Here is a 21028-nt window from a genome sequence, read left to right on the forward strand (position 1 = left end):
ATATAAAAAAAAATGCTAAACTCATGTATCTGTTTCCAGCGAGTCTTAAAGATCCCTCCAATAAATTTAGTTGTTAGTGTAGATGTCGGGGCTGGGGAAAAAGCAGGAGGGAAGCATTGCTGGCTCTGGAACATCCATCTGAATTTTTCTAACTGAGCTGAAACATCTCTATTAAAGGATGCCCCTCTGCTAACAGCCCGTCAGGTTGGGCAGATGAGCCCCGTGGGCCTGCATCAACCCCACACGCCCTTGGCTTCTTGAAGGAAACAAGATTAGATTAGATAAAATTCAGAAAGCCTTCAGCATCTGGGGTAAGAAAGTAAACTTCAGAAGACAGGACAGACTGGAAATCAGGCTACCGCTGTAGTGGCATCTATAGTTTCTATGCTTGATTTCCCTCTAGTTCCCTTCCTCACAAAAAAAGGGGAAAATTCCCTCCTGGAGCAGCCGGTTTTGCTGCCACAGAGCTCTGAGCCAGGGCTGAAGGGTCGAGGGTGCTGTACAGTTTTCCTCCTCGTGCCACACGCAGCCGAGCTTTGCAGCACCAGGTTTGGGTTTCCAGTGCTGCTCTTTGTCTCCTCGCTCAGAAAACGATAGGATTAAGCAGAGGGGGAACAGTTCTTGGACTGCAAAAAGCCAAATACATTCAGAGAGAACAGAGTTGCACTGTCAGAAGGGAAATGCCCTGGTATATAGCTACTCCTAAAAAGCTCTCCCCTGAAATGGGGTGCTCAATGGCATTATACGCACCTCTCGCCGAAAACCTTTTTAAGCCTTCAGCTTGAAATAGAGCTGCTAAACCTGCAGTAGAAAAGCCATTAATCTGTTCTACCATGTCACTTCTCAAGATCCGAGTGGAGGCAGTGAGTCATTTTCACACAGATGGAGGGCAATGTTTTCCTGTTTGGAGGGCACTGGTTTTTATTGCTGCGTTTGATACTGATGGGCTGCGCGGTTACGGAGGAGTTACTTCATACTGCCAAGAGGAATCTCCCCCACCTGCAAGACAGGGAAACCTTTTCCTTGGGGTGATGTTTGAGAACAACATGTTGAAAGTGTTTTTAGGAACAGCAGCCTACCGTAACCCTGCCAGAGTTTCTCCTTTGGCATTAATGATAGTGTGTGATTTTTTGGGTTCTGCTGGACTAGAGAAGAAATCTGAGAAAACCCCATACCTGGTGCGTATGTACGCACACACACGCACACAAATGAATTAGACTCTTACTCTACAACCTGATCCCATTTCACTAAATGGAGAAATCAAGACACACACCCCCCTTGAGCACCCTGCAAGCTGCAGCCTGATGGCAAAAGCAAACTGGAAGAGGACCTACGGGCGCTGCGCCGCCATTTGAGGGCTGCGCACCGCTCTAAGGTAAGAGCAGGTCAGACCCGAGAGAAGCTCACGCGACACAACGCTGACTGCCAACGCGTGCAAAATGGCCCTGAACCATAGGGGAGTGGAAGCCTCCCGCTTCCCCCAGCACGAGCACCGGGGTACAGCCACGATCCCGCTCGCTTTCCCCTCCATCCCAACACCCAACGGCTTCACGCCGAAGCAGCTCCCGGAGCGGGGAGGTTACGGCACTCCAGGGAGCCGGTTCGCTCCAGGCAAGCGGGAAGGACCCAAGCCCAGGGCAAACGCTCCCCTCCAACGCCATCCCCTTCTCCAGTCCTCGTTTAAAAGCCACCAGTCGCTACCTTTGAGAAGGTACTACCTTCGCAAGGCAGATCCCAACGCGTGCAGGGGCTGAGCACCCGTGCAACCGCGAGTTGGAGCGGGGCACGGCATCCCGGTGCTGCCGGGCAGAGACCCCTCCACCTGGGGATGTTTCCAGGGTCACACTTTTATGCTAAATAACCGTTAAAGGACTTAAGTCCTTAATTTCCAAGTTGCCCCCACATACATTTAAGCGTGGCGCCTTGTCACCAATTGCACAAAAGATGCTTGACTCCAATGAGGAGACCAGGAGAACCACTGCGCCGCACGTATTTCCATAGGGCATTCAAATACGATCCGGGGCGGATGGGAAACCCACTGCGGTTGGGAAACCCACACGTGGCAGCCCCGCCGTGCACTTCGCGTGGGCGAAGAGCTCAGCCTCGGCGCGCCTGGCGAGCAAGGGCACGGCTCGGCTCACGGCGCTGGAGAGAATCGACCCAGCCGTAAGTTCCGAGGGAGGCAGGGGAACAAATCCAGCACCGGCGCCGTCAGGATGCCACCCTCCCTGCCACCTCGTACAGCGACAGGTCTGCGTTTCTGTCGCTTCTGAGGTTCATTCAGTCTTGGGAAAAAAACCCAGAGGTTCTGGTGAAGAAAAATAAAATGGAAATTTATTTTTCTTTTCAGTTTTGAAGAACCATTGTCCTTTCTTACTTCATTTCAATAATTCATTATGCACTTCTCCCCCCCCCATTATTTTCTGATCCTGACACTACTGCATACCTGATCACTGGGAACCAGAATTAACGTTTCACTAGGACGTACAACCTCCTTCAGCACATCTCCCCCATGATTGTAAGGGTGAGCACAGAGAGACCCTAGGCCTGCCGAATTTTCAGATTTTTCCAATAGTGAGAAAAATTTATTTAAACAAAGAACGGCATTTTCAAGAATAAGAAAACTTCCTGTAGACTAGGAGTGAAAAGTCACCTGACTCTATGACTGATGAAGCTGTGGCTGAGTCATCCTCCGTTCTCTGGCAAAGGCACAGAATTATTTATCAGCATTCTTAAAAAAGAAAAAAAAAAAAAAGGGTAGAATTTTATTTTTCTGACTAGTATAAGCTTAAAATTTAGTTTAGCTTCTTGCATTCTAACATACGTATTAGAATAATTTTTAAAAGTAATAAAATATTTTAAAAACCCCTAAAATATATCTAAAAAGCAATACAGAAAAAAAAACCACCCCAGAAAAGTCACCATTTTCCCCCACAAATATATGTCTTCATATATTTGTATAGAGTGCATAATTAAACATCCACATCAGGAAAAGAAAACAGACTCTGGACTTTGCTTATATAAACACTAACAGTCCAAAAAAGCAGTTTGGCATGGACTTTTCAGCCTTTTGGTGACTGGCATTTTGCGTAAGAAGCAAAAATCTGCTTGTCATCTCTTACGTTCCTTCTGGAAAAGAATTTTTCAGGCTTATATTGGACGACAAGCAAAACCTACCTGCAAATTACGCAGGAAACCTGCCAGACTAGGTGCTTTCAAACCATGTCAGCAAAAATTAACAATAAAGGAAAAGCTGCTTTCCCCAAATACATCTACTAGCCCCCTGAGCAAGTTAATCCTCATTCCTTTATAGGCTCAGACACATCTATCTGTACAACAACCGCTTCCTTTAGGCACCCAGGGAAAAAAAAAAAAAGCAGGGAATGCAAGCAAAACACTAGAGCTGCTCTCCCTCTGCACGATGGGATGATGATGCCTGCTCACGTAAATCCAGAATTCGGCAGACACCCGAAGGAGCCATAGCAAAACACAGGGACAAAGGGCCTTCTTCAGCGTTAAAGCTCCGTCTGGCAGCGTTTCTAGCGGAGCTGTCAGGCGGAGGATCAGCACGGAGCCAGCAGGCAGCCTCTGCACCTGCAAACCCTCTGCTCGCAGAAAAAGCCGCTTTTCCAGCAGAAACTCTGCCCGACGGAGCTGGCGCTCTGGGACGGCAGCACGAGAGCAAGCGGGTAATCAATTTTTTTCCAAGAGTTCTGTTGCTTACCTGTGATGCCACATCATTTAGCCCAGTCCCAAAGATTTTTTTATAGCATCCTTTCTTGGGTGGTATGGCTGCAAAAGCAGTGATGTCATGGGGAGGAAGCAGTAACTATCATGTGACTGCATCCTCCGTCTATAGGATATCTGATAGGAGACGGACCAGGCTGTAATCCAGCAGGATTAAACCACAAGCTGCTTTGCCCTGCCCTACCTAGTCAGTCACCATCAGCACACGTGCTGCTTCCCCCCGCCCCCAACCCCAGCTCATTATTTTTAAAAGGGGTTGCGGATTTTGTTGCGACAGCAGTAAGGATCACGGTTTTTCACAAGGAAGAAGTACAGTAAGTATGCTGCGTGCAAAGCAAGAAGTATCCCTGTTGCATCTGCAGCAACGCCCAGGTGTCGTATTTTCTTTCATCTTTATGAAATATGTAATCACAGCAGCTTGGAAACGAGACAAACCACAATTCCAGCACCCCTTGCGTTTTTCCTTCTCCCAGTGCTCCATTTCAAGCTTATCCAGACTGACTTCCCTCCATCTTCTGTCTCATACTTAAGCTTTACAATCTTACCTCAAAGGTTTCAGCCCTGTTACCTTCACTTCGTTCTCCCCACCATCCATCCATCACTCCTCTTGCAGCCATCTGCCTTTTCTTCAGTGCAACTGTCGCTGCTTCAAAGATCGTCTCCTATACGCCAGCCTGATTTTCCTTTCCAAAACTTCTGCTTAGGTTTTCCCATCAAATATTTTAAAATTAGAACATCCTAAAATGTTTTATTTAAAACAAAACAATTACCCTAACTTTCACATTTTGGTTAACTTGAGTATTACATCTCAGAACCACATTTTGGGGGGATTTTGGTGGGTTATTTTTTTTTGTTTGTTTTTAAGGATTTTATTATACGTTACAATGTATTTGAGTTGTACAACAAAATAATAATTTCAAAAGTTCTGATTGTAGAAATGTACAAGCCACCAGAATCATGTTCTACAAGGCAGAGGCTACAGCCGTTCTTTGTGAAGATCGGGTACATGTTTGTACCCATGCAATGTGTTTTATTTCAGGACATTCACCTTACTGCTCCTTTTCCCATATTTGAATATTGTGCCGACTGGTTTTACCCTTACCGGTATCCAGGGACGTGCTTTCTGTTACCAAGCAGATGCAACAGCTGGTTGAGGGAGATCTTGCACAAGCACCCATGAAAATATCCACGGGTAACTGAAGGTGCACGCACAACTTCCACTCACTTCAAAGGCGAAGGAATGCAGTTTTGGAAAACCTTTTTGTCCCAGTGTTTTTATGGGACATAAACATTTATGGGTGCCCTAAGCAGGCGGCCCAGCCCAACAAAGCAAGCCAGCTGACAGAGAGTGTAGAAAACCTTTTTTCAGAATGGCTACACAACTCCTCCACATCTTGTCTATAAGCTGAAAAAAGTTCCTGTACTCTATGTCTGATATGTACTCCCCACGCAGAAGCCACATTTGGATTTTATTATGAAATTTGAACACTTCGCTTGCTTCCCCTGAAGTTCCCACACCTTTCTGGAGCGAGAAGCATGCCGTTAGAAAAGAGATTTGATTACAGCCTTCATACACAGCACTGCAGATCACAGTTCTCTGCCACTCATAGATCAGGAACAGCCCCAGGCATATTAGAACCATGTCAGTGAAGTGCAGAAAAGCGATCGAAGTCCTAACTTCTGCTAGTGTCTGTTCTTTGTGCCCATTATGAATAGGCCAACTGAATTCTGTGGAGGAAGTTAAACAAACACTGAGTACTTAATTTATTTCCTTGATAATGTACCTGTAGTTTTCCTTAATCCGTTTACAAGAGGGAAATACAGAAAACAGCAAGCAGCATTCAGTTGGTCAGACACAAACATCTATACCTGGGAACTTGTCCTGGTTTCGGCTGGGATAGATAGAGTTAATTTTCTTTCTAGTAGCTGGTACAGTGCTATGTTTTGGGTTCAGTATGAGAAGAATGTTGATAACACACTGGAGTTTTCAGTTGGTGCTAAGTAGTGTTTAGGCTAAAAGTCAAGGATTTTTCAGCTTCTCATGCCCAGCCAGCAAGAAGGCTGGAGGGGCACAAGAAGTTGGGAGGGGACACAGCCAGGACAGCTGACCCAAACTGGCCAAAGGGGTATTCCAGACCACGGGACGTCATGCCCGGTATATAAACTGGGTGGAGGTGGCCCGGGGGGGCGGATTTCTGCTCAGGAACTAACTGGGCATCGGTCGGCAAGCAGTGAGCAATTAATTGCATTGTGCATCACTTGTTTTGTATATTCCAATTCTTTTATTATTATTGTAGTTGTATTATTATTACTATTATTTTCTTCCTTTCTATCCTATTAAACTGCTCTTATCTCAACCCACGAGTTTTACCCTTTTTTTTCTGATTCTCTCCCCCATCCCACTGGGTGGGGGGGAAGTAAGCGAGCAGCTGCGTGGTGCTGAGTTGCCGGCTGGGGTTAAACCAGGACAGAACTTCTGTGCCGCAAGACGCACACTGTAACACAAACACTGTGCCCTAGACATGGAATAGTAATTTTATGCACTAAACAAACCAGTGCAAGGGTCTCAATCCCCCATTTTCTTCCTGGACAGACTTTCTTAAATTCACTTCCTAATTTTTCCTTGTCTATTAGCATAGCTGAACTCATCAAGTCTCCTGCTGAATGTGTATTTTTAGTTGGATGGTCTAACCACAAACAAACTAAAGTGACAGAATATCTAATTCTCTATAGAAAATGTTATTCTATAACCTAGATATGTATGTTCAAATTTAAGATATTATTAGAAATCATCAGAAGCTAGAAACAGCTTCTAAGAAGCTTTTAATTCCAAGAACACTGAGATTTTCCAGCAAGCAAATCACTTAACATTTACAGATTCCAAAACCAAATCAGCTTTACTCTTTGGTATTTTCTTGAAATGATACTTAGTCAATTGAGTGGTCTCAGGAAAAAGAAAGTATTTTTCAAATGATGATCTGGAAAAGTTCTTGCCTTTGCTAGCCTGCAGTTTCTCAAGTCTCTCTGTAAACACGTTTTTCTTCCTCTCAAAGATATATGACTCTATAGTTAAAAAGGAGACTGGATGCAAAACAAGCCGTGAAGTGTCCTCTTCCCTAAAAATTCAAACTTCAGTTTTACATCCACTGAAAACAAAATACATAGTTCATCTAATTACTAAAAAAAAAAAAAAAAAAAATTTTTAAAAATGCTTTTTATACAGTACTTACCTTGAAGTCTTGCAAAGCGCTTACAAGAACTGCAGCAAGAAATACATATAAGACTTCATTCTTATAACAGAAAACCCATACCGACATACCCATTATAGCTTTTGTTGTTGATCCTGATGGTAGCGAGACAGAGATGGTTGGTATTCCAAATCACTATTTCTAGCAGACCGTTTAAAAATAACCTAAACCCTGTCATACCCTTAATGCCTTGCAAATACTGGATGGAGACAGGAGTCATATGTCAGTGCTATGATTTTGCCTGTGCTCCTGCAGCTTAGGGTTGCAGAGAGAAACTGAGAAATGGCCTTTCTGCAATTATGCAGGTTTAGTGTTTCCTTTGTGAAATCAGCAGCAAAGTTCAGCCTAAAAAAAATTAACTCATATTCTTCTGAGTGGCTTCCACCTTGGAATTAGTAAGATATTACAGAGCTAATTATGTCAACTTCCAATACAAATCTATGAAGCACAAGCTTCTGTAAGAAAAAAAGGCAGTTCAACGTGTTGTAAGTGGAGCTACCCATGAATTCCAGAAATATTCAACTATAAGCTTCTGACACAGCTGTCAGCTTATTGTGAGTGATAAGCACGTGGGAGAACATACCTGCCATTCTTTACACTCTGCATCCCTTTCAGGTCTTCAGTGTAACCCCTCTACGATCTCTGATTTCACAGATTTCCTCTCTTTTATTTGAAAATTCACTACTTTCACCTAAATGACAGCGTTATTCAAAATACAGAATTTCTTTATGAAAGCATCATGAACATGGTAAATATAAACCATTCAAAAAATGTCTTTGACATATAATAAAACTCTATTTCTGTTTATGGCAAATTATTTTATTTCGTAGAAGAAATACTTTCAAATAATACAAAAATGAGACAACCATACACAACTGTGACAAAAACAAGAGAGATGAATACTGAATATAACAACTCATTACCACATCAAGACAGAACTCATTACAGCAGTCAGAATCACAGACCCACAAGATATGCTGACGATGTCTCACAGCGGTCACTATTTAAAAACACGAACCAAACCCCCTGACGGAGAGGCCACCAGACATCGCCCCTTCGTTATACAGTCACGGAACAATTGAGGGTGGAAGGGAGGTCCCTACCCCAAACCCTGCTCAACGCGGGCCTAATGCGACCAGGATGCTCCGGGCTACATCCAGTCAAGTCCTCAACTCCTCCACGGACAGAAAGCTCCATCCACCTCTCTGGGCAACCTCTTCCAGTATCTGAGCACCCTCATGGGAACACGGTGTTGTCTGTTCTTAGTATACAGCAAAATTTAGTATACAGTATACGTCTGGCGCCGTTGCATGGTAACTTCCGATAAACACTACTATGTAAGGGCCCCCACCAAAAATGAGACGCAAAATTCTGACTAACTAGTCTTTTCAAGTAACGAGCACTGAAAAGCTTGCTGTCCCTAGACTTTTACCCAAACACTAAAAATTTCTTACGTGATTTGCTTTTTATCTGCATAGTTGCTGAATATGTCTAGTTGCACTCAAGGAACCCAACGTACACCCACTGAAGCTTAATGGCAAAAACAGACTTCAGGATGGTTAGCATGATAAATGCTAAACACACTTTCATTTCACATATATTGCTATATGATCGAATCACTTGATGCCTGCAATGATTATAGGCCTTACTAGGAAACAGGGAATACCACCTTAAAATTAAATGTCTGCGTTAATCATCCTCATTGATTAATGATTTAGGTTTACGATCTTTTTTCCCATTACTTTTTGCTTCAGCTTGGAGAATTAAAAGCAATTCAGTTTCACTTTCAGGTTTTCCTGATCTTTGACAAGATAAGAGTATAAGCTCTTGAAACTCACAAAAAACACTTTACTTACAAAATATTTGAAAATATTCTCATTGGTTCCAATAAGTCCATTTAGTTTTTGGCTGCTGTTTTGATTTCCTGACATAAAAACCTGGAAACAATTTGACCTTTACTTTAATTAAGAGACAGCATGATCTTCCTTCTAGGAGATTCCAGCAATCTGCAAAGTCAGTCTTGTGTTGGGCACCTCTCTTTGTAGGTAATGTATAATTAGAAAAATATGAGAAACTCTATTATAGTAGCTTAGTAAAGAAGTATTTTTACATACTTGCAGGATGCAAGGACACAAAACTGGCATTCTCGGGAATTTAGGGTGACAGTCTTTCATTAAAACAAACGGTCACAAGCAAAATTATTTCTTACTGGATTTTAGCTGGTCCAACTAGCAATCAAGTGAGCTGTACCTTCTAGAATTATACACCTTCCTCCTGGGAAGTGTCACTGTTCAAAAGAACTTGCATGCAGTAACCTCAAAGCACATCCTTTAGGGTGAACATGTGTTTAAGCACCCTCACTTAATGCAGCTGCTTTCTGGAATCAGCACATAATGTACTTTCCTGAATCAGACCAGAATCTTTAAAACTGTAGAAATTACTATAATATTCCTTTAGCAGTCTTTACACACAGCTAGCTCACATTGCTATTTTAACTGCCTTCTCATTAAACAGCAAAACAAAGACCTGTCACCCTTTTCCTTCCTCCGTTTAAACTGAGAATCTAGTTAAGAATATAAAGATACTTTAGACACAACTGAAATGAAAACAATCTATTAGTGCACAGTAAGAACATGCAAATGAATTCTGCAATGTTTAACATCACTTCTAATCAATGTTAAACACATTGCAGGTGATAATATTTTGCTATAACACAGACAGTGCTAAAGGATACAATGTACATAATAAGCTACAGATAATAAAGCTGAAAAAAGTGACAATTTTAGAACATAGTATTTTCATTTCAGGTATCAGAAACAAAACCAGCTCAATGGTTCCATTCTACTGTATGACAAATACTGAAGAACAAAATTTCAGTCTTAAAATACATCTTAAAGTAGGTATTTTCCTTCAAGGAAAAAAGGCACTATAAATAAATTACACTACAGTGAATTTGCCTGAACTCACTTTGTTTCTGTCTTCCAGCCTTTAAGTCAAATAAAACAGCATAAAAACTGTACACGCTCTTAACAGGATAGTCGATCTTTTATAAAATAAGTTGTCTTCAGAGATGTCAGTTTCACAACAAGGAAAAACCAAGCCTTGTTGCAGTCGCTATTATAAAATATATATGTATATATATTTATATATATGTTTTTGTTTACTTTTACTTTTTTTACTTTTTTTATTTTTTACAAAATGTGTATATTAGCTTTTGCACAATTTTTTTTTTTTAAAGAAACTTGGCTAGTCTAATAACTTCATTAAAATAAAAGCGATAAATACTTCATGTTTACAATGCAACATGTCATACATCATCAGCTGGCAGAGGAGGTATGTTAATCCTTGGTCTTGTAAAAAAAGCTATCTTCTCTCTGTGATCAAAACAAGATAAAAAGGAAGTCAATCAATTATATACCTATGTTTCCCCCCCCCAGAACATGGTTTCTTTACTCTGGTTAGTGGTTAGTATTTGTTACTTACATACTGAACTGATGGTTTATTTGAGTACAAGAAGCTTACAAAACTCTTAAACCTCAGTGTAGACTTTTGGCAACATTGTGTTGAACACAATTACTATTTTTGAAAATTTAGGTGGAAGCTTTATACAACTCATTGTACATCAGTCATAGTGGACTGTAAAATGGTTTCACAGGACAAGCCCTGACATAAGCCCCTTCTGCAATGCAAAGTTCACCCTTGTACATTTTGCAATAATGCCTACAAAAAAAAGCAAAAAAAAAAAAAGAAATGGCAGAGTCATCTTTTTGCTTCTTTATTGGGCAAACAGTACATGCTGTAAAGCATCATAAAAAATGGATGTGTGCATAAAAAGGGCAAGAACTTAAAGATGACAGCTTTTGCTCCATTTTCTACATCTCATTTTATTCAATTCCCTGTATCTTTTTATATCTCAGTAGACAAAGCATAAAAACCCCTCTCTTATTACCAGAAACTTAAGATGTAAAAACAACCCTAAGATTTCTATTCCTCTTACTTCCTCCCCACCTTTGTGAGAAAGACCTTGCCAATGTAATTCAAGCAAAAAAATTACATTAAAGGACAGACAGCTTTTCTACCTCACTTAAGTACTGCCTGCAAAAAAGTTCCAGGAACCTAAACACTGGATGAAATAGTATAATGTAACATTGTAGCTGAGCTGTCCTCCACATCTGTGCTGCACTAACATTTTCTTACTCTCACTGCTACTCTCCCAATAAAAATTACAAAAATTTTAATGCTGAAGTAATAACATTCTTCCTGTGAAATGCACATTATTTATCAATGCCACCTGTACACAAAATAAACTGTCAGAATAAAGCTAAGAGAGGACACGTACCATGTGAACAAAGATGAAATAGGAAAAAAAGTCCAAAGAAAAGGCTTGAGAGAAAGCTGGAATATTACTGAGTAATTTTTAGGGAGAGATTGTTACTAGTAATGTATATGTATTACATTAGACAAACTATTTATGCCCACAGGCTTGCATTGAAAAACTGACAAATCATTTGAACTTAATAGTGACTAGGCTAAGTTGAAAGAATCACCTAAGCTATGTTTGTACTTGAAGACTTTGGGGTTGTTTTTTTTAAAATTAAATTTCGTGTGTTGTAGAATTGTAACACTGCGATTTTACTTTTGCTTTGACTCTTTGCACTACAAATAACTCAAAGGAAACTCATGTGTCCAAGTCAATATACAGTTAAAAATTACTGGCTATATAGAAGACACACAGAATTTAGGTTAAATGCTTCAGAGAGCTTTAACCTCTCTAATGAGCTGTTGCTATGCTGTTTTGGTACACATTACCACTTACCTAAAAGTTTGCACCTGAATAGGCTCCTTCTGATTTTGCCCACGCAACTGGTATATTTCTTTTGATGCTTTCTTTAGCATCTTTTCAGCTGCTTGCTCTTGGTGATGTTCAAATTTGGTCTGTCTGGTCTGAAAACAAGAATATAATGCTTAAAATGGTCATGTGAATAAATAAAACACAAGAATACCCAGGTTAAAATAATGGATTTTTTCCCACTCACCACAGTAAAACCACACAAGTATACTGTCTGAATTGGCTGATCATCCAAGAACTATAAATTCAAAAAGACTGACAGTGTTGTTTCATTTCTTAATGCTCTTCAGACAGATATGTATTAAATTGATGAAATTGACTGCACATAGATCTGTCAAACAAGACTTTAAAATACATTTAGGCTCACATTTCATCTCTGATAATCCAATGACAATTTTGTTTGTTGTGTATTTTTTGCCACTGTTTGCCTATAACTGCTTTATCCAAGAACAGGAAAAAAATCACATACTTAGGGAATATTCCAAATATTTGTAAAAAATGAAATATGAAATCAGCAAAAATTCTTTCAGAGATCAGAAATAAAGACATTATTAAAGTTCCAGTAATAAATATCTAAACCAAAAAAACCCAACCCAACCCAAAAAGTGCCACTGGCAACTAGTGCCATTCTCCAGCAATTGTTCTCAAATAAATACACAACTTGGCAATAATCAGTGCAATAATTTTTATTGTGCTAACTTCAAGAATATAGAAGCAACGTTCATTGTCTGAAGTTCTGTAAAAACAGCTCTTTAGACACCTTGTCACAACGAAGAAATTTTGAAACGAGAAGTTTCTGAACATGTTGAGTGCTCATCTCATGTTACCATACCTGCCTTTCTGCTTCCTTCAACAAGTTTCGGAATCGTTCATCCCGGAGGACCCAGTGGGGTAGATCCGTCTGCCCTCTTAGCTGGGCATCTTCCAGACGCTGTCTCAACTCTCTTAAAACACATATCTCCTCGTTCAGCTGTCTCTGTCTAGTTCTGGATGCCTGGAGATCCAGCTCCAGGTCTAAGGATGTCCTTGCCATAAGCTCAGCCAAAGATGATCTGCAGGACTGCTGAGTTATTAGGATTCAAATAAAATGCACAATATATTAACTCAAACATGGTATACTGGTCTATCTTTAGCTACATAGAGCATACATTTTCTGTACTTCACACACAAAGTCTTTCTTGACACAAAGTTTTGGAGAGATTATTTATATCCCACAGTGAAAGGCTAACTAGCTGTAGGGGTTTTCTGTACCATACATAAACTTTCCAATTAATGCTTTCTACTACCTCCTTTTACAGTCTCCTTTTGGCTTATAAATATTTAACTAATTTAAGTTTATGGACTAAACTTTCATGTTATGATGGTAATAAAAGGGATGCAATATGAAAAACTCCTAACAGAGTCATGACGTTGGAGAATAAGGGGAATCTTGCTCAGTACAGTAAAGGGCTTTATTCAATACTGGCTTTAAGATACATTGTGAATCAAAATGGGAGACATGGCTGTCTACTTGCCTACACCAGCAAGAAATCAACTTCTGCTGACCAGGCTAAACTGTATGCAATGTATACAAAAGGCATTAATGCCTTACCTGCCCTTCTCTGCCCGCTTGTTCTGCAGCGTGCAGGCTGGCATGGAGGAGAAAGGAGAGCTTAACCTATTCATTCCTGAGTACTTGGGCCTCAAATACTATGGTTTGCTAGGCTGCATGGGAGGGGAGCTGGATGTTTTACTGTCACATTCACACACACTTCTCTGGGCCTGCATCATAAACTAGATTTTAAAGATTTAACAAAGTTTACATTTAAATCAACACGAATTCAGTCCCTGTTGAACTAATTTTTGTCTGCCACACTATTTTTTTTCCTCCTCAATAATTGTTCATAACTATATTTCACTTCTCTATGTCTACCTTTTAGCTTAAAAAACCCAAACCAAACCCAAAACACCCACCCTTCCCCCAATTCATTACAGAAGCCTTATACATTTCCTCAAAACATCAGAATGTACATGTAGACATCTAAAGCTTAGGTGTAAAAGTACCAGTGTTCTAGCAACCTAGTGAAAAGTAAAAACCAGTTTCCTAGGTATACCTGCTTATATCGTAGGGTACGCCTCTCCAATGTATTCCGGACAAAAGGTGACTTCCTTGGCAGAGTTGAACTGTCACTGTCACTGCGATACAGCTGATAAGAAAAGATTCAAAATACAGGTTGCTTACAAGGTTGTCTACGTTAAGAAATCTGCATTATTTTTTAATTCTTTTGCTTCTGAGATTTATTTTTAAAAATGCACTGAATCTGTCTTAAGCAACTGATTTTTTTCAGCTTTTGTTATTTATAAAAATTTTATATATAATGGTGCTCATACTGTATAGTCACAATAATTCAAGAAAACTTCAAAACCATCAACGTTTTACAGCTAAGTTTCATCAGGCATTCTGCTAAATATTCAAGACAACGTAACATAAAAATAAGGGGAGAGGGGAGTTAGAGGCAATACTATTTCTTCCTAAAGAGTTTACTGTCATGGGCACAAACAATACAGTCTCCCACTTTTTTCACCAAGTCTGATTTTAAGTAAATACAGATTAAGTGAGGGTGTTTAACAATCTTCTCCTTTTTGCACTATCTTTGTTCTGGTGTGCAAGGGTGTTTTACTCACATTCCCTGTATCATAAACAGATACAGAATCCAGAAATCAAACTGAAGAATTTGAAGGGGTCCATAGATGTACTGTGTGCAATGTCAATAAGAGAGCAAAACCCAGAAGATCCTCAGTTTAGCAAAATGCATAAAAATTAAAAATCATTAATGCATTTTCAAACTCAAGCTCTCAAAAGCTAATGAAAGAGTACAATTAAAGCTGCATGCATTCCACCAATATTGCAAAGTCAATACCCATGTATTGTTCTGCAATACCATGAGCCAACTGCTTATAAGCCTTTTGCCACTGAACACAGCAACCAGCTAACGTGAGCTCGAAAACTGTTGTGCCGATCTTCAACTGCTTGCACCAGCGCATCCAGGAATCCTAGGTCCCACTGCAACAGGCATCCTATGACTGACATTCATGACAGCAACCACAGTTGTAAGAATATTTATGCAATAACCCTAAGATTATATATTCAGTCTCCTTTCCCAAACTTTTAGGTAGCTGAAAGTTAAACTAAGCTAACTGTTTATACACCTTAATAGACAGCATTGTACCTCTGTAAAATCAATCACCCTAGCCTAACATCTAAGGTTGCCAGGGAAAAGAGCTTAATATCTAATTTGTCATAGATTCTTAAATTTTAAATGAAATAAATTCAGGTTTAAACTCTTAAAAAAGAACCAGGGGACCTCTTCCCCACTGCAATGTTTAAATTCTGTGAAAGATTATTCTTTAGTATTAAAAAGTAGTATATGTTTCTTATAAATGTAATAAAGTCTTAAGAAGAGATTATAAAAAAACGTAGAAAATACTTGTGTGCCTCCCCCGCTCCCCCCGCCTTCTTTTTAAGCCTTACTCACTCTGCAAACATATTGACTTCGTGCTCCAGGTGAGAAGGTCTGGGAACGAACAATAGTGCTACTGCGAACAAAAGCAGAACCCCGTGGCCTGCGGCTAGTTCTCTCTTTTGGAAGAATAGCAACTTCTTCAGGAAACAGATCCTCGGTGTTAGTTTCCTTATCCACCTAAAATTTCAATGAAGTAAAAATTTTTATTTTTTCCTCATTTTCTCTCTCTCACCAAAAACAATAAGACAGTTCAACAATATCAAAAGCAAACAATCTGCCCTGAGAGCTAGGTTCAAGTTTTAAGGAGAAATGAGAACAAAGGATGAATCACCTCATTTTTAACAAAGTTTTAAAACTAGGTCATTCAAAATGGTAAGATTACCTTTCAGAAGCCTTTCCTGGAACAGTAACAATTATGAGATGCAGTTATAATGTGAATCATAGCTGCAGAGCACAAAGACTGCATTCAGCACTGGCAATTGGGCATTAACCTAGCTACCACCTGATCTCCAGCCTCAACAGAAGAAAACAGTCACCTTTCAATAAGCAAGATGAATCTGAAGCAAGCAACCACCTTAAAACTGGAGGAAGTCAAATGAAGACAAGAAACTCAACAAAAGGGAACTGAAAGACTCTTGAAACAATGATACAAGAACACTAAAATATTCAGAAATACAGAAAACGTACGCTACTCTAGCAAAGCTTCCAAACTTTAAGTTAACTCACTCCTCAATAGGAGTTATGATCTTCCCTAAAGGCAACACAAACAGCTTATGTTCCTCTACTTCAATGAAAATGTGCTGATTTCAGCTTGTTCAGGACTATTTTCATTATCTCATATCTTGAATACAAAAGATTTTAAACACATCAGTTTCAGCACAAACGTTCTGAAAATTTCAGCTGTATTTACTGTAACACTGAAACCGCAATGCAAGTCTTAAAACATTAAGCTTCTTTCTTCACAGTTCCTTCAAAAATTCTTAGTTCTAAGAGCACTGGAATTCGATCATGAACTTTTCGGTTACAATTTCAGGTCAACACAGACATTGATACGAGTGCGTATTTACAGAGTAGATAAAGGCCACAGTAAAAATAGCTTGCCTTTTGATATAAAATACTAATTCCGTCTAGAAATAACTAGTAAGCAAACAAAACCCCCCAGTCCTAAAGAGGGCATTTTTAACAACTCAAAAGGTACACCGCTGTCATGAAGGCAGTGCTCATACAGGGTTGTTAAAGTCATTTCTGATTCTTTTCTCTCCTGATCAATTCGGACTCAAACTCAAGGAGCAGCAGTAACACACTCTGTGTGTGTCAGGCAGTGTGGCAGTTCCATACTGCAGTGTCTTCTCTCATTACCTTCAGTGGCGGAGGCTGCGTTTTTCCAGAACTGTACTGGCCTGCTTGAGTTGCAAACATGTGTCCAGCTAACGAATCCCCGCAAAATGGCTCTGGATAAGGAGGACTAGTCTGGGTGCAATTACTGCATCCACTGTCAACAGATTCCGCTTGCCAACTCCTAAAGTCAGAACATCAGAAGAATTTTGTAGGTATTAAAAAACCCCATGCAATTATGTGTCACATTTATGTATTTCATTATCCAGGTCATTTATCATTTTAAAGTATTATTTCTCCAAGAAAAATACAGAATTTGCAAAGGGAGAACATAGGCTGCTTACATTTCTCCAGATGCAGACAAGCAAATACATTTCATGCCAAAAAAAAAAAAAAAAATCACCTTCCCTAATTTTCTTAAAGCATATGTTCTGGTCTTTATAACAATACTAAGAAAACAATAACAAAAAGAACAATGCAACTCATGTAACAAACTAGGAGTATTATTAATGATGAAATAGTAAGAGCTGTGTTGCATGTTCCCTCCATAAGCATTGCAATGCACACCTTTCTTTGACATTTTTCCATGTCACTGCAAAATTGTATGTATTTTTTTAGTACAGTGCTGTTGCAAACCCGTTACAGTTGCATCCCTAGAAAAGTTACTGTTTGATATAATGTTTTCCCACTCCCCAAATTTGAAGTCCTCAACTCAGCCAGCTATTCAAATAAGGTTTTCTCTTGTTTGCACATCATCACAAAATAACAGAATTTTATACTCATAACACTAACAGGGAGCAGATCTCAGAATAAGGAGATCTGCTGTTTCTCCTGCTGTCTGTATTTCAGATTATACCTATAGTGTACATATCAATCTGTTGTTCGATGACATATTTAAACTACCGTTTTTACCTTTCTGATATGGCTTCTGCCTGATCTTCCTTTCTTTCCATCTCCAGGATTTCCTCCTCTGTGTACTCCAGTTTCACTCTCTCTTCTGCCAACTCTCTCTCAACTGCTTCCAGCTGGGCAGTGGTCCTAGCTAACAGGACTGTCACTGCATCCTGGAAGGTAAACTAGACTTCAGATAAAACCGTTTGAACAAGACAATGTATTTAGTGTATATTATTCAGAGAAAACAAAATAAAAACATAGCCATTCTATGTTCCCTTAAAAAAAAAAAAAAAAAAAAAAAAAGCAAGCCCATCCTGAATCTTAATGATCAAAAAGTACGTGGTGTTCCGTGAATGCAACTTCTCACAGAAATTGGGCAGACTTTATCTCACTGTGGAACATCATCCAGCAAGTTAGGTCAGAAGAGACCTCTGGAGGTCACCTAGTCTGATGTCCTGCCCAAAGCAGGGACAGCTTCATAGCCACATCAGGTTGCCCAGGGCCCAGCCAAAGGCTGAAAAATCTCCAAAAATGAAAATTGCGCAACCTTCCTTGACAACCTCTTGAAGTGCAGTGGCAGAGATTTTTCATGAGTTTTAGCTAGTTGGACTGGAAGTGTGCATACAAACATACACAGAGTACCATTTCAAGCACCTGTCCAGACATGATTTAGCTTTTAATTATTCTATTAAAATCCAGCTCTTGCCACAAGAGCTAAATTATGGTATCACCTTCTGTGCACCTCAAAAAAAAAAATGCACCGAGATAAGATCACAACCAACCACCCAGCAGGTCAAATAAAGGAAACAAATCACTTTTTCAAAGCCATACTGTTTTAACTGTAGTTACATTTCCAGAAGATCGGGCAATACTTTCTTCACACTGGTTTTTGTTCTTTGCTCTCTGGGGGTCTGAACCAGTGAAGATCTGAACAGTATACCAGTGAAGCTGCATCTCCCCCGAACTCTCTGCATCAGTCAGGTTTATCTGAGCAATGCCCTGTAAACAACAAAAAGCATTGACCACAACAAGATAAACATACACTGCAGGATAGGCACCTTCTCATTTAAAGAGTATTTTACTTATAGGGTCTCTTAAAAAGACAGTTTTGTTCTGTTGTGTTATGATGTCTATGATACCGAATTTCTTGCCTCTTGCTTACTACCAGGAAGGATCAGAGTAGATATTCATTTTTTTAAGTTGAAAAATAAAATTTCTAAGACTGATGTAGATATGATTGTTACAGCTGACAGCTCTTAGTATCTTATTTAAAAACCACTCTGAATTACATATCTGATTTCTACATTTGCTTAAATTAATATTACTTTAACAATATTACTTTATAGTTCTCTCACAAGAAAACAGATTATTCTGAGATATCCTTCTGTTCTCTGGTACTCAGAGGCATCTTTGAAAGGGAAAAAAAAAATGTCATGTAAAGCAATTTATTTTTTCTGCCTATTTTTATCATAAGGTAGTCAAATGGGCCATAAAGCCATTTTTCCACTTTCCAAGTCATCGTTATCTCTCCCACATTCAGGTGAAAACAGGTTTAATGGAGGCTTCCCACTAAAAATATTCCCAACTTTAAAGTAGCTCTACTCCTTCAGACAGTGCTCATGTAAAAAATTTCTGAGTGGTGTTGACCTAAATGAAAAACAGCTCTGAGCAAATCCATGCTTTTTTTTTTTTTTTTAAATCAGTTCACTAGCTGGACCTAGTGATGATTTTATATTAGCTAGCCCTTAATTACTGCTTTTGACTTTATCTGGCTATCTCTGCAATCTGTTCATTTCCATGCTAATGGACCACATGCTAAGAATGTTTTCATTTATATCACTGGAAATATCACATAAAAATTGTTTTCATCTCTCACAAAACAACTAGCTGTATGTAATGATTCTTATTGTAAAGGCAGCAGGAAATGTATACAGAAACTGCATTCAACTTTAAGCAGGTAAAGAAACAGTTAATTAGAAAATAATAATAATTAAAAAATCATTGTATTGTTTTTCCAAGGTGAATGTTCCCTGGGGCTCTGTTTAAACAGGTGTATAAAGGATGATGGAGGAAAGTTTTTGCGACTAACAAAATAATGTCATATCGGGATACAACATGTTACTGAGAACATCGTTTTATGTCAGTAAAAGGAGGCTACAAACAGAGATGTCTCATCTTTTATATATAAAACAGAGATGTCTTCTAATTACCTATTTGCTCTGTTGCAGTGTAAAAAAGAAACATGTATTGAATACTCACACTTTTGCATCAGAGCTGGAGAATGTTTAAGACATGCTGGGTTTGGTTTTAGAGGTAGAGGGTAAAGGTGTTTTCCTGTCATCAATATTGGAAAAAACATGTGTTGACTCTTAAGATGTCTGACACTGCCCTACATGCTGCATTTATTAAGCAGCTAAGAAAGCATGCCGAAGCAGCTCTTACTACAAAGCGAATGACTAATCGGGTATAAAATCACCATCAAACCCAATTAATGATTACCAGTACTGAAAGGACTAATTAATATTGCACCTCCACCTCAAGATTTGGAGCTCGCTCAAAAGGATGAAGAAACCAAGGTGGGTCAGCTAGCGGTCTGTCACGTGCCTGCTCTGACACATTTGTTAACAACTTGGATGGTGGAATAGTGAAAGCATTTATGAATCTCTCGGTGATGTCAAACAGAGGGATTGTAAAATTTATGAGAAAAGGATGAGAATCTAAAATTATGTTAAAAAATGGGACGGATGTTCTGAAAAACACGAAATGCAAAAAGACAAATGTTACACTCAAGAAGAATTCAAATAAATTAAGACATGGTGAATAATTCGTTGATCAGGGCTGTAAAAGATCAGAAACTGGGAGTGAAACAGCAAATGCCATGTAATTGCAAAAAAGGCAATTGCATTTCTCTGATATTTTAACATGAGTTATATATGCTAATCATGGAAAATAACAACTCCCTTATCTCAACATTGATGAGGCCAGCAGGGGAGAAATAAGCCAACTTAAGGAAGCAGAGTTTCAGAAAGCTGTAGGGAAACAGAAAAAGATCTTTCAGCAAGGCAGGGCATAGGAGTAAAAGGTTGAGAAGCTTCAGGGAATGGAAAGACCATCCCACAAGTTTAGTAGATTTACTTCTCTATGTAAGTGAAGTTTAGAACTATTTTTGCCAGAATATTGCCTTTTTTTTTCATTCCCTGTTATGTACAAATATTTGTATAACTTAGGATAAACTCCAGCCTGGCTTCTGCATTTAGGAAAGCATTAAACTGGCATAATCTAATTGAAAAAAAGCAGAACTTCAGAAATACATGCATGATTAAATAGATGGAAAAAACTGTAATCTCAGTGGAAGAGATTTTGAAAGACAGAGGCCTTGTTGATAAAAGCCATCACAGCAATTCCACAGAGAGGCAGCAAATGATTTCTCAATTTGAGAAAATGCTTATTTC

At 39.2% G+C, this 21028-nt stretch overlaps 2 protein-coding genes across 9 annotated transcripts in view; both read right to left on the minus strand.

Annotated features, from left to right (window-relative positions):
• Positions 1-7167, minus strand: part of CLCN4 (chloride voltage-gated channel 4) — a 47645-nt gene extending 40478 nt beyond the window's left edge. For 2 of the 5 annotated variants that reach the window (XR_011322190.1, XM_069770420.1), the window contains exon 1: positions 7067-7167. Coding sequence is in view for 1 of the 5 variants with exons in the window: in XM_069770420.1 (XP_069626521.1) it covers positions 7067-7070 (4 nt within the window). In the remaining 4 variants the exon portion in view is untranslated. Of the gene's footprint in view, positions 1-2653; positions 2732-3724; positions 3854-6977 lie in introns of those variants that run through there. The other 3 variants (XM_069770423.1, XM_069770422.1, XM_069770421.1) reach the window with 3 other exon arrangements.
• Positions 7168-7792: 625 nt separating this feature from the next.
• WWC3 (WWC family member 3) overlaps positions 7793-21028 on the minus strand; it is a 103836-nt gene continuing 90600 nt past the window's right edge. For 2 of the 4 annotated variants that reach the window (XM_069770419.1, XM_069770417.1), the window contains exons 16-23: positions 18408-18575; positions 17595-17746; positions 16707-16866; positions 15360-15524; positions 13938-14030; positions 12677-12907; positions 11812-11939; positions 7793-10369 (exon numbers count right to left, since the gene is read on the minus strand). In XM_069770419.1, the coding sequence (XP_069626520.1) occupies positions 10303-10369; positions 11812-11939; positions 12677-12907; positions 13938-14030; positions 15360-15524; positions 16707-16866; positions 17595-17746; positions 18408-18575 (1164 nt within the window). In that variant the 3' untranslated portion in view covers positions 7793-10302. The remainder of the gene's footprint in view (positions 10370-11811; positions 11940-12676; positions 12908-13937; positions 14031-15359; positions 15525-16706; positions 16867-17594; positions 17747-18407; positions 18576-21028) is intronic. The other 2 variants (XM_069770416.1, XM_069770415.1) reach the window with 2 other exon arrangements.

The sequence above is a fragment of the Haliaeetus albicilla genome, chromosome 25 (assembly GCF_947461875.1).
Source record: "Haliaeetus albicilla chromosome 25, bHalAlb1.1, whole genome shotgun sequence".
Lineage (NCBI taxonomy): Eukaryota > Metazoa > Chordata > Aves > Accipitriformes > Accipitridae > Haliaeetus > Haliaeetus albicilla.